The sequence below is a fragment of the Podarcis liolepis genome (genome assembly GCF_965112155.1).
Source record: "Podarcis liolepis genome assembly, chromosome: 1".
In the NCBI taxonomy this organism is placed as follows: domain Eukaryota; kingdom Metazoa; phylum Chordata; class Lepidosauria; order Squamata; family Lacertidae; genus Podarcis; species Podarcis liolepis.
The window spans coordinates 46,406,977-46,423,382 of NC_139554.1; the positions used below are offsets into that span (position 1 = coordinate 46,406,977).

Consider the following 16,406-nt stretch of genomic DNA (forward strand, 5'->3'; position numbering starts at 1 on the left):
ATTGAGGGGGGGCCCGGAGCTTCACAAACTTTTTCTTTTGTCATTTGTGAAAAGTGCTCCCCTTAGCAATTTTAGGATGCGGCGGAGTGGGTGTTGTAGAGTGGGTGTTCTCTTGGACTGGAAGCACTTTGCCAAAAGAAGAGGAGTCACACTGCAGGGACTCAGCAGCATGGCCCTTCCCCTTCTTCTGACAGCAGGAAAGTGAAGGAAATTATATAAAAGAGCGGCTAAGAAAGAAAGAAGCGTCCCCTCAGAAAACAGCTAATCTTGAACAAAGAGAATGTAAGTGCTCGTAATGAACTCTTTCAAGGAGTTAGGGAAGAGCTATCTTAATGCCCTTGTCTACTAAGAAGATTTTTTAAATAAAGAGAATAGGCAGTAATAGTAACACTGGTATGAGGATTCATGAATTTTGGCAGGTTATTTGTTTAAACTAGGGACTACCGTCTAAATGAGGAAAATAATTTGAGAGAGAGCAGACTCCATTGATCATGAGGAGTTCCACAAGAGACATGTACTAACAGCTACTAGGACAATCAATCATTTAAATGATTAGCAATTTTGTGGAAAGAGAACAGTCCTTGTCTGACAAGTCATGAGAAAGTTGTTCATCTTTCCCCTCAAAATGCCAGTAGGCAGTTGGGCGGGGGGAATACTTGCCTGTGGCAATTTGCCTTTGCTCCAGCCTCAAAGACAACACTGAAAAATAATCTGTATATGGAACCTCATACTTACAAGTTTTAATAAGCCTCTTTGGGTTTTGACAAGCAAAGAAAGAAGTTGCGAGTGCCCTCTTTTGCATGGTTGCTGTGGAAACCATTTAGTCTCTGACAAGCTTGAAATGTTAAGCAGTGGCTTTCAGCACAGAGGCCTTAGAAATCAAGGCTCTTTCCTCAAGATTATTCATTGGATGTTTAAAGATGGTTAAGTCATTAGTACTTCTGGCGAAACCTTAAGGAATTGTTCTGGGTGGATTTATTTCAAGTGTTTTAAAGTTTGGGAAGCAATTTTGGCCCTCACAAAACGAGGCATGGGTTCAGTAGAAAAGTTCTGCTCACTCCAAGCATGCCATTACTCAAGAGCTCTGATCAGAAAAGTGGAAGAGCCACTCACCTGAATGAAGGCCGCCTTTGGAAGAAAACATTCCATTAGCACTAGTGGCTTTTCAGCAAGTGATACCTCCTTCTGATAAAAGGCTGCATGCAGAACTATGAGGTGCAATTGTGGCACCTGCTAATGCAGTACATTGAAACCTTCCCTAACTAAAACTCCCCAAGAACCAAAGGAGGCCAGTGGCAATGTTGTAATTCATGAAGAAAATTCACACCCTGTCAGAAGCTCTGTGCCATTCATCTGACCACAGATCAGGCTGTAAAAGGTTTCCATGAGATGCTGTTAAGATGCTGTAATGTGAGATACCACGAAAGCTCTTTAAAACAGAAAGCATTCATCTCCTTCCCTACTCTGTCTGGTGTTGAACCACAGTAGCATTTTCTAATCTAGCAGATTAGAAACTTTCAGGTTTAGTGTTTTACTCAGCCTAGAAATACAGCGGGTTTGGAAAGGGTTGCCGAAAAGGGCAACTCCATTAAGCCCAAATGAGAATAAACTTGGTGGGCTTCTCTGGAGATTTTGTTTCACAAAACACAAAAGATGCCCTATTCCTTGTGGCCCAACCCAACCCTGAGGAGTGCAAAAGCAGACACACCTTGGCAAATCTCTAGGCACATAGGAATGCAGTTGGGAGAAAGTGGTTCTTAAGATACGCTACTACCATGCCATGTAAGATCAGGACTAGACCTTTGAACCGAGTCTGAGAAAGCAATCAGAAGCCCTTCAAGAAAATTAAGGGAATCTCTGTGGCCAAATCAAGTTAACATCCTGGCCATTACACTCAGAACCCACTGATCAATTATTTACAGGAAATGCAAGTTAATGTGTGGGAAAGGTAACTGACAGTTGTAGCTTTTATTGCGCACCGTGACTCCCACAGTTGTTTATACTTAATCATAAAAAGAGATAAGCTCAGCAGTCATGGGACTGCGGAAAACCTGCTCTTTCACACCAACTGCAGCAGCTGCTGGCTGGCCTTGACATCCTCTTCTCAGCAGGAAGGCGATGATACCATTCTGTAACACCTACCTTAAAGTTTTTCTGAGACTCTGGTGTCGGGCTGTCTAGATCTATTAGCTTCTTCAGCTCTTCCTCGATATTTGACTTAGATGCACGCTTTGGTGAGGCACGAAGATCTCTGGCTGATGCGCGCAACCGAGGATGTGCCATTTCATTGCCATCGCTTTGGTGACGCCTTTAAAGGAAGGAAGATAAACACTTAGGAATCCAAGCCCCTGGGGCCAGACCTTTGCAGCACCCTCCCGTTATTCAGAGAAAATGTTTGCATAGAAGGTGGGCACTTGGATGGGGAGAGGGACTGAGAAAAGGTTATAGGAATGCCTGTTTAAAGGGATAAACCTGTTAGGTACATTGGCTTTTCCATATCTCTATAAGAAGCTCATCCTAATAGCAGAAAGGCTGACCGCATTGCCACCGTATAACCACAGTTAAGGCAACTGACATCAGACTATCACCTTCCTGGCTAATGTGAAGCCGTATGATTATCAAAGAGATGTCTATGAGGCTTTGCTGCTATCATTCCCTTTGCTTTGGTTTTGCTTAGTACCATTTCAGCATCCCAACCACATGCCTTCTTGAGAACAGTCTTAACACTACTACCTGTATTCAAGCCCTTTTTAGTCAATCTGTAACCTAGTCTGCCCCCTCTGTAATGCTTTACGACTTGGAATGTGATTAACCTTTGACCTTACTTTCATTTTACCCATGATGGCACTCTGCTGCATGAGCCCTCATCCTGACTCTTCAATATGATCTCGGTTCTCGACATAGCGCCAGTTCTTGGCATAAAAGAGCGGCTCTTTTTCCACAATAGCTAAAAACCTAATTGGCAAATCCTTTTGAAATAGTACAAAAGGAAAATACCCTATTCAGATCATCTTTGAAAGCCCATATTTGCAAAACCCTGTTGTTGCAGTCTCCCCACTGGCCCCCAGTATTCCCACCGGCACTCAGTTGAAGGGTTATTGGCATTATTTGCAGGGGGGTGGGGAGTTTCTTTTTCACCAGTAAGAGTTGTCCACAAATCCACTCACCAGCTCTGATGAGTAGGATGGCCAGCAGGACACAGATTCTCCTGCTTTATGTTGTGGTTTGGAGAAAATTAGGAATAACAGGCTCCTTCCCACTCTTTCTTACCTTTCCCATATCCTAGCACACATGAGATAAGACTCAACTCTATTTTAAGCTCTCTGCATAGAGAGATGAATTGTGGTAACCATACAAAATGGCTGATACACACCAAGGCAATATTGGGGGATTGCTGATTAACTTGACTTGAAACGCTTTGTGCTGCAGTTCAGTTTCTATTACCAAAGCCACTTTTTCTAAACACTTTTCCTAAAGCTCCTCCTCTCAATACATTTAAAAACTGCAGTTGGAGGATCCTAAACACTACTGGAGAATTTTTGGTATTTTTCAGTTCAATTAAAATATCCTGCCATAGGATAAAATGTGCAATTGAAGAGATAGAACAAGAGTTTTAAAATTCATTAAATTAAACCATTTTACTTCAGTTATTTGAACATTCTAATAATCTCCATAGAATTCTTAGATGAGTTTTTGCTCTACAGCTCCTTTAAGAGCTTAAATCACTGTACTACCCCTTAAAAGAGTTTTCCCCATAATGTATCAAATTACTATACATTTTAGAGGCCTCTTCATGTTGAAAATTAGCACCCACCAGAACAGAACAAAAAATGCTCTTACTTTCTGGAATCCATAAACCCCACAGAGTTTATTGTCCCCTCAGGTTTTTTCCATCCAATCAAGTACTTGCTAGTAGCACCCTGGCGTGGGTAGAAAGTCCTAGGACCAGAGGAGGAGGAAGAAGAGGAGAAAGAAGGCGCAAGTTGTGGTGAAGTGGCAGAATGAAGCTCTTCTTTAGGTGAACTTCTGGCACTGGTGAAAACAACGGGACTGGCAGAGTGTCGGGAACTCATGGTACTGGGAGAGAAGCATAACAAAGACAAAGCTTAAGTGTACATGCCGACATCACGCGCAATTAATTTCAAAGCTGCATTTTGTCATGCTGGGCAGATACCTTTGCTGCCTTAAAAATACCAAAAACACCGCAGCTGGAAAACAAATCATTCACCCTGTTAAATTAGAGGCACAGAAAGATTAACTACACAACTTGGTTACCTATCAGGAGACCCACCCATCCCTAATCCATCCCTTGCATCAAACTTAGTAAGAGAGAGAAATGACACTGCAGACTAACTAGTTTTCTCTCATCGTGTTTGTTCCTGTGGCAAAACTGTGATGTGGGATGGACTTGGCGTGTCTTTATGTGCAAGACTGGTACAGCACGCTAGGATACTCTCATGTTATTCAGCCTCCATTTGGCTTTTAAGAATCCAGACATAAATCCACTGTGTGGTAACATATTCCCATATGGAGGGGACGTAAGAGAGGACTTCCCTGAGCAAAAACTATGATGTGAGAAACTGCTCTAAGAAATTACTCATTCTGATTTATTCGGCTGTTATCTTAGATTCCCAGTTTTCCACCGACTGATTTGCTTTGTTGCTCTGAGGTCACGCCAGGTCTAAAAGATTTTGCTGAATGTAGCTGCCCAGCTTCTTCTGTGACTCTCAAGAAACAGCATGTTCTTCCAAACTGAAATGCACTCCAATACTGCCTATTCAAACACTGGGAATGGTAAAGGAGAGAACAGCTCTTCTGCATCATTACATCATGCCAAGGTTGTGTTGGGAAGGCAGGTCTTTGCAGTGCACTAACCAGTTTATAGAGAAGCTGTCTGGTGGTTTCACATCTTTTCACAGCTCCAAACGGGAAAGTGCTCTTTCCCATTATACACATTGCTTCCTGGGCTGTCCTTCACTTAAACATTGGTCCTATTAATATTTACAGAACAATCCTATAGATATCTATTCAGAAGCAAGCCCCAATGAGTTCAATGACACATGCTTCCAGATTTTAAATAGGATTGCAGCCTTATTATTATTTACATCGTCCTGTTTAAAGGGTTCTAAACTACTTGGTAACTACTCGAGAATGCTAGCAATGATAAATGACCCTGCCTATAAATATAGCAAAACTAAATAAACTTGAGAAGCCAGCATATATTACAAATGCTTGCAACAAATGTTGTTTCCTATTTATTCCCTAGAAAAAGCAGATAAGATGATGGAAAAGATAAATGGCCTGAAGAAACCATCATTTCAAATGCTGAGTGCTTGTGCTGCAGAACACTGTGTTGGTGACATAAATTCAGCAACACCGTCAGTGTTTACGCCTGTGTTTTAAATGCACATTAAGGCCTTCTCTACATCTAAAATTCAAGATGGGGGGGCGGGGGAAGAAGAGATCTTATCAGAGGTGAATCACTGTTTTACAATGCTATAGATGCTAGTTCTAAGATTTCAGAAATTGAAGAAAAGATTCAGACAGATCACCATGTGATGAATCTATTTTTCTCAACATGCAGTTGAAGAGGGTGAAGTCATCAGACTGACAAATCCCCACAAAAAGGGCTAGGTTGAAAAGGCAACGAACACTGCACCAGTCTGCAAGTCAGCTTCTTAAGATAATAAAATTAAGAGGACAAGTATATATGAGTAGATATTAATGTATAGATATAAATAGATATAGAAATTTCTACATTAAGAAGCACTCTGTTTGAATGGCAGCAATCTTAATATCCATAGAGAAATGACAAGATAATTGGTGTGTTGAGGAATGCTAATCCTGTTTGAAAAAAGTTGGTATGTTGAAGGAAAGGCTATTTACATTATTAGGTGATGCATCTATCCTTGTCATAGCTAGCTTTCTAACAGAACAATCAAACCAAAGTGGAACCTCCTCTCGCCTCTACAAGGGTTATTCATTTTGTCCAGATAAAGTCATGGACATCCCTGGGAATATTTCTGGGTTTGGGTGGGTGTATTAATACTCCAAATTTTAAAAAAGCTAGTTTCTCACAAAACAAATGAGCAGAAGCCTGTCTGCACATTTTTGCCTCATCTCTCATGTTCTATAAATGCTAGAAACATAGGTCTCATCCACACTGGAGTTTAATGTGAAATTGAAGCTGCTTGTGTATCTATCTTATCTCCCTCATCCTGCTGTTTTTGGACTACAACTCCCATCATCCCAAGCTCTCAGGACCAGTGGTCAGGAATGATGGAAATTGTGGTCTGAAAACAACTGGAGACCCAAGTTTGGGAAATCCTGGCCTAAGGCTTTGCTTGTACTCATTCCAGCTCATAGACCATGGTTTAAACATTATGTGTGTACCAGTAGCACTGTAGCGCAAGTCTGAAGTTCCTTTAGAAAGGTTCCAGCATTCTGTAGACTTTACACATCCAGGTCCCATACCTGGATGTAAAGTAATATACACTAGCCTTAAATTTAATGTGGTGTATGTGTGTGAGGGAGAGAGGGGGAGAGAGACAGAGAGAAGGAAGGAGATGAGCTGGAAAGGAAATAGAACAGACAATCCTGTAACCTATTCCCAATCACTGAAGCTATGATTAAGAGATCAAGAGCATCATATTCGCACAAGCCTTGTACATCTGCAACATTGTGTACACTGTAACATAATGTATATTTCTGCCATGCTCAGATCCAGATTCCCATGTGTTCCAAGACCCCCCTACAATAAAGGAAAGCAATCTCCATCCACATATGGAAATATTAAACTTGCTTCCTATTTCCAAACTCTCCACATTGTGCCTCTCTTCAAAGTGCTGGGCTGCCAAGAATCACAGGTATGTCATTATCCATAGCACTCACTCCCCATGTCTGCTAGAAAGATCTAGAGACACCAATCATCATTTTAAAGAATATTACCTTGTATGGGAAACGGCATCACTAAGGCTAAAAGCACTGTTCTCTCTTGTTAAAGGGTTGGAGGCTGGTTGGCTTTTGGTATGAATGTCCAAGCTTAACGAAGACTCTGTCTTCCTGTCCATCATGTGGCTGTCTTTTTCTAAAGTCCGGTCTGCAATAGAGACTACTTCACTGGAACTGTGCCATAGTGGTGCCACTTTCTCTTTTACAAGTCCTGATCGGGGAGATGTTGCCGAGTTGCCCAGGGAGGCTGTGCTGCCATGGCTGGGGCCGTAGGAGGTGGTATCAATGCCACTGTCAGCAGAAGTACCTTGAAGATAGTTGTAGCTATTCAGCTCTGACTCAGTCCTATCTCCACTGTCATACCACTTCTCCTCACTGTGGACACTGGATGCATTGCTGGACAGCGTGTTGCTGCTTGAATGACTGGAGTAGTGGCTATCAGACTGCAAAAAGGGGAGAAATTGTAGATAAATTCAAGGTTTTGGGAGAAAATAAAATAAAATGGGAATAACTGTACAGTACTGAAGACCAAACATCCATAAGCTCAAATATAAAATTAACAAGAACAAAATTCATGAACGCTGAACTCAAGACTTATGCTACAAGAGTTATGAGTCTGAAACACCCACCAACAGACCACTTTATAAATGAAACAGCCATTTCCACAATAATTTTCAGGCAGGACGCAGGTGGAGCTGTGGTCTAAACCACTGAGCCTCTTGGGCTTGCCAATCAGAAGGTTGGCGATTCGAATCCCTGTGACGGGATGAGCTCCTGTTGCTCTATCCCATCTCCTGCCAACCTAGCAGTTTAAAAGCATGCCAATGCAAGTAGATAAATATGTACTGCTGTGGCGGGAAGGTAAACGGTGTTTCCATGCGCCCTGGCTTCCATCACGGTGTTCCGTTGCACCAGAAGCATTTTAGTTATGCTGGCCACATGACCCAGAAAGCTGTCTGCAGACAAATGCTTGCTCCCTCTGCCTGAAAATGAGATGACTGCCGCACCCCATAGTTGCCTTTGACTGGACTTAACCGTCCAGGGGTCCTTTACCTTTTTACCTTTACAATAATTTTCCATCAATTTGCTTTGAAATGCAAGTAAGTCCACTTTAAATTCATCGTTTAATATATTCATATTCAAACAAAGCAGAACGATTTGTCGTATTGTCAGAAAGAAAAAAATCATTAGTGGAAAGTTATGAGCATGAAAATCTGCATGTTCAGAGCTGAACCAGGTGAAATGAACCACAAGGATTCCAAGACAGGATTCAGACGTTCAAGACATCAGGGGAACAGAACACACCAAACAATCAACATCCTATGCATTTCACAGCATCGGAAGTGAAACTTTTGCATCGTTCCTCAAGGCAGCTATATGCCAGTTAAAGCAACTGATTAATGAAGGAGTTAGGACAGCAGCAGCTCAGTATATAAGAAGCCATGCTGAAGAATATGGATAAAACAAGTTACACTGGCAAATGTCTGCAACAGTTAAAGGTGTATGTGTGTGTCAGAGAGAGAGAGAGAGAGAGAGAGAGAGAGAGAGAGAGAGAGAGAGAAAGCTTCAAATGCAAAAGTGTGATGGTATGTACTATTAAAATAAAAAAGGATTTTAATGGTTTGGGGAAAATTCCTAGTTCTCGGACTAGTTTCTTCCCCTTTAGAAATCTGGCAATGCATCAATCTTTGCACATTGTTACAAGGGTCGTGTTTGTGCACTTTCGAGAGTGTGGATTAGTCAGTCAAACACCACAAGAGCTTAGGACTAAAACTGTGAGTCAGTTCACATGTCATGGTAAGCCATGGGTTATGGCTTGCTGTGCACAAGCAGTGGGCTAGAACACGCTGCTCAGTTGCTCCCACTCTGCGCCATTTTGTTTGGAGCTGGGAGAAACAACTGTGAAGATAGACTCAGCATCACTTGTGAAAGAACACTTGTTTCTTCCCAAACAAACCATGAACAGAAGCAAAGATTTGTAGAGCAACTGCTCATGGCTTGTTTGCATGTAACGCAAAGCTTATGGTTTGTTTCTCCTGGCTCCAGGAAGGGCAGAGCAATGCAGGATTGAATGAGCAGCACACACTGGTAAGGTGCTCATTCTTGGCAAGCCATAGTTTATTACCATGCCATGTGAATCAGATCTCTCCAAGCAGAAATATTCAAAAGAAAAGTTAAGGCAGCAGGAGTGGGAGGACAGAGTCACAGAATTGTAGAGTTGGAAGGTACCTCCCCAAGAGTCATCTAGTCCAAACCCCTGCAATGCAGGAATCTCAACTAAACAGAATGAAAAAAAGAATACAGGGCTATAAATAGTTTGCTGAAAGAACATATTAATGTTGGTAAGTCACCAAAGTCTCGCTTGTGGAATGCACAACAAGCCAGAGGGATTGAGCAGGAGGAATCTTATTTCTAGAATAATGAAGGTTCCCACAGATCTTTGGACTATCACACTATACTGGAGCATAACTCTACTTTTGAGTTGGCAGCAAAACATTTCTATTAATAAACTTTATCTTAAAGCTGCATTTAGCTCTTAAAATACTGAGGTCAGCTCTACTGCCTGTTCCTCCATACTCTTAACAAGGACGTACAGGTTCAGGGAAAGTGAAGGATATTTTACCTTCGGAGAACTGCAGGGAGAGCAAAACAACTTTGCACAACAATTTTGAAAGTGGACTTACATGACCCTGCTTATTTGGAGACAAGTGGACTACTGGATCTTGCCTCATCAGCCTTCCAGTGGGGCTCTCTCTGAAGGATGGCAGCACCTTTGACACTGCAGGGAGATGGCATGTTGGTTCTGTAATGCAGCATGGATACAGCATTTGCTTTCAAGAAGTTTGGCATTAAAAAAGAAAGAAGCTTAGAACCAAGAGAACTTAAAGCAGAATATGCTTTCTCATCATCGGCAAAATTATTGTACCAGCAATAGGCCTTGACAACTTTTAAATACACTACAAAAAACAGCAATATATAAACAATAAAGTAAAAAAGGAGTACGCCACCTCTTCACCTCCTGAGCTAAAGTTGCTTACCTGATACAGTTTGTATCTTTATTATTTCGAACTACATAATTAGAATTAACCTTTTTTTAAAAAAGACAGTATATGAGAGAGTACTTTTAACTGCCTTAAAACAGGAAACTAAAATATTCAAAGAGACCAACAGGTATCACTGTATTTGGGTTTCTACCTATGACATTGTCCTTTCACTCCAAAACCACAATTTTTCCTCTCTACCTGTTCCATTTTGTTCAGGTTGATATGGGGGCATTTTAATTTCCACAGCAGTTTTTTTGGGGGCAGCTATGCTCAGTGCCAACATTAACACACAAGGGAGGGTCTGCAAAAGTAATTCTGAGTAAGATTAACTTTACACATGTTGTTACCATCTCAACAGTATAAAAACACATGTGATTAAAGTATTCTGCCAAAATGGAAACTAGAGATCAGTATAATCACAGGTTTTTCCTGTTAAGCAGATATGGGGGATGGGGAATTACCAGATGGCTTTAATAATAAGGCGCAGCTCACTGAGCCTCTGAAGTTACTAGAACAAAAGTGTATCTTTTGAATCTGAGAATCGCATTTCATTTCCTGAACTCCTGAGGCATTCGCTGAATACTTCAATCTGTCTCGAAGCCTACCTTATTTACACAGTAGCAGTATGTTGTGATGACAAGAATGATAGTAAGAGCTGAGCATCTTCAGCTTCTCTTCTGGCATTCAGCTAAGCTAGGACAATGGAGTTACCCCCACCCACCAATCTAGCTGTCAATTATGGATACCTAGGATAACAGGAAGGATCTCCCAACTCCCAATTATCCTAGGAAGTCACAGAACCTTTCTGTTTTCAAGGTAACATCATATGGAATTTAACTTTTGTTCAGGCTCTGATGTGGTATTCCAGGTAGTTAGATAAGCCCCTACAGAGAAGTTGAGCCTGTGTCAAATCTTATAGTTTTGGGAATCAGGTTGTCTCACAACTTCTTTTGTTTTGTTTTTAAAATATCCAGTCCAAGTACCACCATTTCCAGCTCCTATTCTTCTTTGCCTACATTCCCGCAATACACAAACCATGCCAGTTTGACCTGAGAACTGATGATGCAACGGACTTCCCTCCCAGACCTAACAGATACCAGGCTGGATGCGTCGCATTTGGTGTACTGCCAACCAGGAAGCCACACTCTCCACGCTGGAATCCTTAATCAAAGCTAGTCACACTGTATCAGTGTCACTGCCAAGATGAATGAAACCATAGTAAAATTCCTATTAATGCAAAAGCCGCAGCAGGATCTACCAGTGTCAGGTCACTGCTTCAGTAGCTACAAATGAAGAGAAACAGGTCCATGTACTGAGATGCCAAATGAAGGCTTAACTTCATTTAATCTACTGAGTGCTGAGGATCTTTCTTTCATCTAACTACTTAACTGCAACACGCCGTGCAAATACACCCAGCAGTAGAAAGTGATTCTCACCCAACTGTACATTTTTACTTATATTTTATCTGCATTAAAAAATAATAATCTGTACATGGGTTGTTTATACTTTCAACCATCTAACAGTCAGCATATAGCACCATTAGAAAGGAAGCACTGCAAAAAGAGCTACAGAAAAGGTAAAAATTAAATTAAGCTGATGCAGTGCTGAAAAGAGATGAGGGTAAATAAGCAGTAAGGCCAAGTAATATTTGTGCCTGCACCGCTGCTTCTTAAAAGATGCCCCAGGCACTGAACCATTATAACTGATCTATTCTCTAGAGAACTTCATTTCTACATCACATGATGTTCCCAGGTCTCAAGGACACAAAGTGCAGATGACAGTATACCTCACATTTCATCATTCATTCTCACTAACAGGGGTAACATTAAAAAAAAATATGGAATTGCTTCTTTTAAGGAAGGAACAGGTTGCCAAAGTCATCTTGTGGGGGAAACCATTTAACTGCTGCAGAAGTTATTGCTTACCCATTTGGTCAGCAATGCTATCCTCACTTCTCTGCCAACTGGGGGTGGATTTGCCACTGCCACTCGTATCTGTGTTCTGCCTGTCGATGGAGGCGGGAGATCTTCTACTCATTCCAAACCTGAGGTAAATAATTATTCTTTAGTTCCATACATGGTAAATGTGGTATACAGCAAACATCTATTTACATCAAGAAGCCATACTTACACAATGCACGTCTGATACAAATGTTGTTGTTTTTTAAAAAAAGCTATGCTTTTCTTATTGTGGAGGTTTCTGACTTTCCATTTCTAGGATTATGAATTGAGAATATACTTCAACTGCCAAACATCCTCCATAGGTAAACTCCACTACTGCTAGCCAAGTGTATGAAGAGCCAGTTTTTAAAAGACTGTGGTAATAACTAACCCAAACATGAAATATGTGATCTTGTGATGCCCTGCACGGAGAAAAGTCTGAAAGATGGAACATGAACAACAAATACTCCTTTCATGGCTAGCCCCAAAAGGGCCTCAGAGCCAAAGTCAGCAACAAAACACAGGGCTTCAGTCATACTTAAGGATTCTCTGCAAAAGACACCTCACCATGAATTGGCCAGCAGTCCTTTCAGTAGACCTCCCAAATGTGAAAGTGCCACATGGGGGTGCATTCTGACTGGCCAAGTTTTGTATGATGCGCAACTGAGATTTGTACACAGTGGAGGTGCAATCTGAGTGAGTGGGCCCATCTGTCATACCACTCCTACTTGTGACTTTGTGGGTTACTGAAGGAAAAGAACAGGTGGTGGCTCAGATTCCCACCTGGAAGGAGGCAGCACAGGTATCAGGGACAGCACAGTAAGACAGTGACAGGTATGGAATTATCCTGGCAGTTCCAGTGCCAGAAATGGTACCGAAAGAACTGTTGTCCCACTGAACTGGGGTGGGTACACTAATTCTAAAAATGCATCCAGGGCATCCAAATTGATCAACATTATCAGTGTGCATTTGCAGGAACTTTGCACATCTAATACATTATAATTAGACAAGCCAGGTGTGTAACGTCTGAGAGCACCTTGAGTCTCGAAGCAGTGGTAGCAGAGCAGTGCACCTGGCCTTTCCCATAGACGACGCTCTCCTTGAAGCTGATTTATTTTACAACACAAATGTGATGCTCCTGAGGTGTGTAGGGTGCTGTTAGGCAGCAAAGTCCAACTGGTGAGCTTCCTTGCCCCACCCAGCCTTTTCATTGGGAAAACACTGAACAAGGGGAGAGAAAGCAGTGGAATCCAATGGGTGTGCTCCCCCCACCTGGTCTTTTCTCAAGGGAAAAGTTGACAGTAAGGGGTTTCCATTCTTGAAAGCCTCAGGGTGCAACCCTATACACACCTTCCTGGGAATAATTCCCACTGAACACAATGGGATTTACGTTTGAGTAAATATGCATATGATTGCCCTGTATGATACTGGAATGCTTTTGGGAAGTGGCTGTTCATGGGTGAATTTCTGCACTCTGCTTTAGTCACTTCACTACAGCTTTCAATGTTTTTGATTGCCACTTGTATGAAACAATTGTACTCTAATTTCCTTCATACTAACAATCTGAAAATGGGTAGACTTTGTAACCACTAGATTTCAATCACTTAAACCATTCAGAACTGTTGGTTGCAATCAAATTCGTCATTCATTTTAACAATGCTATAATCCCCTGTGGCTCACAGCTTCAGCACTGGTAAATAGCCACGGAGAAAAGATGTGAGCGAGTCGACAGAAGATGAGTAACAGGGAAAGGTGATAATGAAGATTTGTTGGCCTGGTGACTATGGATAGAAAGTTTTATTCTTGCTGCTATCTTGTTTATTCAAGTTTACCATCTGGACTTTCAGAACACAGCCACAGCCAGGAATCCTACCAACTCCATCAAGGATGCAATGCATTTTCTGATTCAGACCTAGCAGCTGTCATGCAAGAATGCCATCACAACTCTGAAAGTGCATCACTGCTCCTATTCTGGGGTTCCCATTCAAAACTACAGCTAATAAAAAATGTGGAGGGACAATGGCCTTCTCATGTCCACTTGCAATACTGGATAGTATTTTTCACAAATCACAAAGTGCGAAGACATACAGGGCCAGTTGCAGTACAACATTTTACATATTCAGTATTTGCGGGTAGGTGATAGAAGATGGACAAAAAGATGTCTAGAAGTGGAAATAATTTGACAATATGTATTATCGTTTCAAAGACAATTTCATGAGCTGGGACTGTTGATAGGTTGCCTTTCAGCAACACTGTATTTCAAGACTAGAAGATAAAGTCTTCTGAAATGTTTTCACATATACTCATCAGTGGGAATTGCCTGAAAGCCACCTCATGGAAGCATACTGCTATTCTGGGAACTGGCCCCATAAAACAATTATTGAATTTTAATATACGCTCTGCCATAAGTGTTAAAGACAGGCTAAGTCAAAACAAATGCTGGTCAGTTTCTAAGCAAGCCAACTTCAAACCATGGCTTATAAAGCTGGTCTGTTTTAACTAAAGCTTGTTTCAAACCAAGATCTCTGGCTTATAGAAAACCACTCAGAATTAGGGGAAATGCTAGCAAAGTCCTTCTCCAAAAACTTGGATAAAGAGAGAAGGAGAGGGGAAAGCATGAGTTTATGAGTCTTCTCTGGGCTTCTTCCTCCTGATACACATAGCAGTAAACCATAGTTTAGTGCTATGTATGAACCAGCCCAGTGAGTTTAACAACACTTGAAAAGAGGCTAAGTACTAATTTATACTCTTCTCCAGTCTCAACGAAACAGTACACAAAATAAACAAACATACGAGGGCCTACCCTTCGGGCATAGATTTTTGCCTGTAGGTGCCTCCACCAGAGCCAGTTTCACTGGAGGATGATAAGTTGCTGGGAGAGTTACGGCACTGCTGTGATCTTGCTAAGGCAATGGATGAAACGGTGACGTAAACATCAGAGCCAGGGGATAATCTGTTCAATACAAACAATCCCAAACATTACATTATTAAAGGAACCATTGCAGCACAAAGCTTGATAGAGCAACAACACTTTTGTGGGAACTGCCACATCAGCAGTGTCAATTCATTGAGATAGTAAGAAATGAAGCCAGCTGGAGGGCAGTATGTATTTTCCTCCATTAACCTGCTCCCTATGGAACAGCGGTGAAAGATTAGGGAGTGACAAAGGGGAGAAATGCCTGTTTCCAAGGAGTTCCAGAAATAAAGTTGCTGAGTTGCATTTGCTATTTGCAAGCAAGGAATATTAACACGTAGCATATTTTATACAAATCCCAAATAAAATGTGATTTAACTAAGCACCTCAGAACAAACTTTAGCAAACCATTTTTTTAAACTTTGTATTTACCAATATGATCTGTAAAACATGCCACAACTTTGCAAAATCAAATACTGGAATTTTAGGTAAAGCATATTTCCTCAGATAGTCAAGAAAACATGATGCTGGGTATTTACAGATACAAGTCCTTGTATCACAGGAATGCTTCATTTTTAATAGCTCTCAACAAGTATAAAAAGACAATTGTTTGTCATAAGCTGGGTCTGGGGAACCTTTGGTCCTCCAAATGTTGATGAACTACAACTCCCATCATCCCCAGCAAACATGGGCAATAGCCAGGGATGCTGGGAATTGTAGTTCAGCAAACTTCTTAAGGACTATGGGTTCCCCACACCTGGCATAATCAGTAGCTTAATGGCCTGTTCACCCAACCAGTCCCTGAATGCACTTTGCACTTTGATTTACTTACACACACTGTTCCACGGGTGGTGAAACAGTCCAAACGGTTTCTGTTTTTATGATATGAGCCTCCCTGGACATTTTTTAAACTGTCCAGCAGGGAGATAGTCGTACAACTGAGACAGTGCAAAACATATGTAAGAAAAGGAAACTTTCTTTGCTGGCTGGCTAGCTGACAGATGAGCGCAGCACTGCTCAACCCCAGTTGGGTTCTGAGTAGATCACAGCTTTCTTTCAGCTTTACCACTGCATAGCACTGCTTTACCACTGCAGCCCAGCTTTACCACTGCATAGCAACTGCCTATCCTTGGTTGTCTGTGTTCTGGTAAACTCTAGGACTAATGCAATGTGTTACATAGGAATGCCTAAGAAGATAGTTCAGAAACTGCAGCTGGTACAGAATTTGGCAGCCAGACCATTGATTGGGGGAGGATGGTTGGAACATATAACACAAATTCTGGGTACCACTTAGTTTCTGGACTCAATTTAAAGTGCTGATTCTTACCCCTAAAGCCTTATGTAGCTTAGGATCCACAGATCCTCAAGAACTGCCTCTCCCTGCAATGAACCCACCCAGACCCTGTGATCACCATCTGAGTCCCTTCTTTGTATAGTCCATGGACTATTTGGAGCAGAGCTTTCCAGACTGTGTGTAGCGACACCTTAGTGTGTTGGCTGCAGTGTGTAGGTGTGTCACACAAACACTCCCTGTGCTCCTCCCAGGGCTGGAAAGTG

The 16,406-nt window shown here is 41.7% G+C and overlaps 1 protein-coding gene across 8 annotated transcripts in view; it reads right to left on the minus strand.

The window, feature by feature from the left end:
• Positions 1–16,406, minus strand: part of SIPA1L1 (signal induced proliferation associated 1 like 1) — a 150,734-nt gene that overhangs the window by 9,208 nt on the left and 125,120 nt on the right. For 5 of the 8 annotated variants that reach the window (XM_083505742.1, XM_083505738.1, XM_083505736.1 and 2 more), the window contains 6 exons: positions 14,739–14,888; positions 11,921–12,039; positions 9,636–9,754; positions 6,949–7,394; positions 3,841–4,077; positions 2,143–2,308 (listed from right to left, as the gene is read on the minus strand). In XM_083505742.1, coding sequence (XP_083361868.1) covers positions 2,143–2,308; positions 3,841–4,077; positions 6,949–7,394; positions 9,636–9,754; positions 11,921–12,039; positions 14,739–14,888 — 1,237 coding nt within the window. The remainder of the gene's footprint in view (positions 1–2,142; positions 2,309–3,840; positions 4,078–6,948; positions 7,395–9,635; positions 9,755–11,920; positions 12,040–14,738; positions 14,889–16,406) is intronic. The other 3 variants (XM_083505740.1, XM_083505741.1, XM_083505743.1) reach the window with 2 other exon arrangements.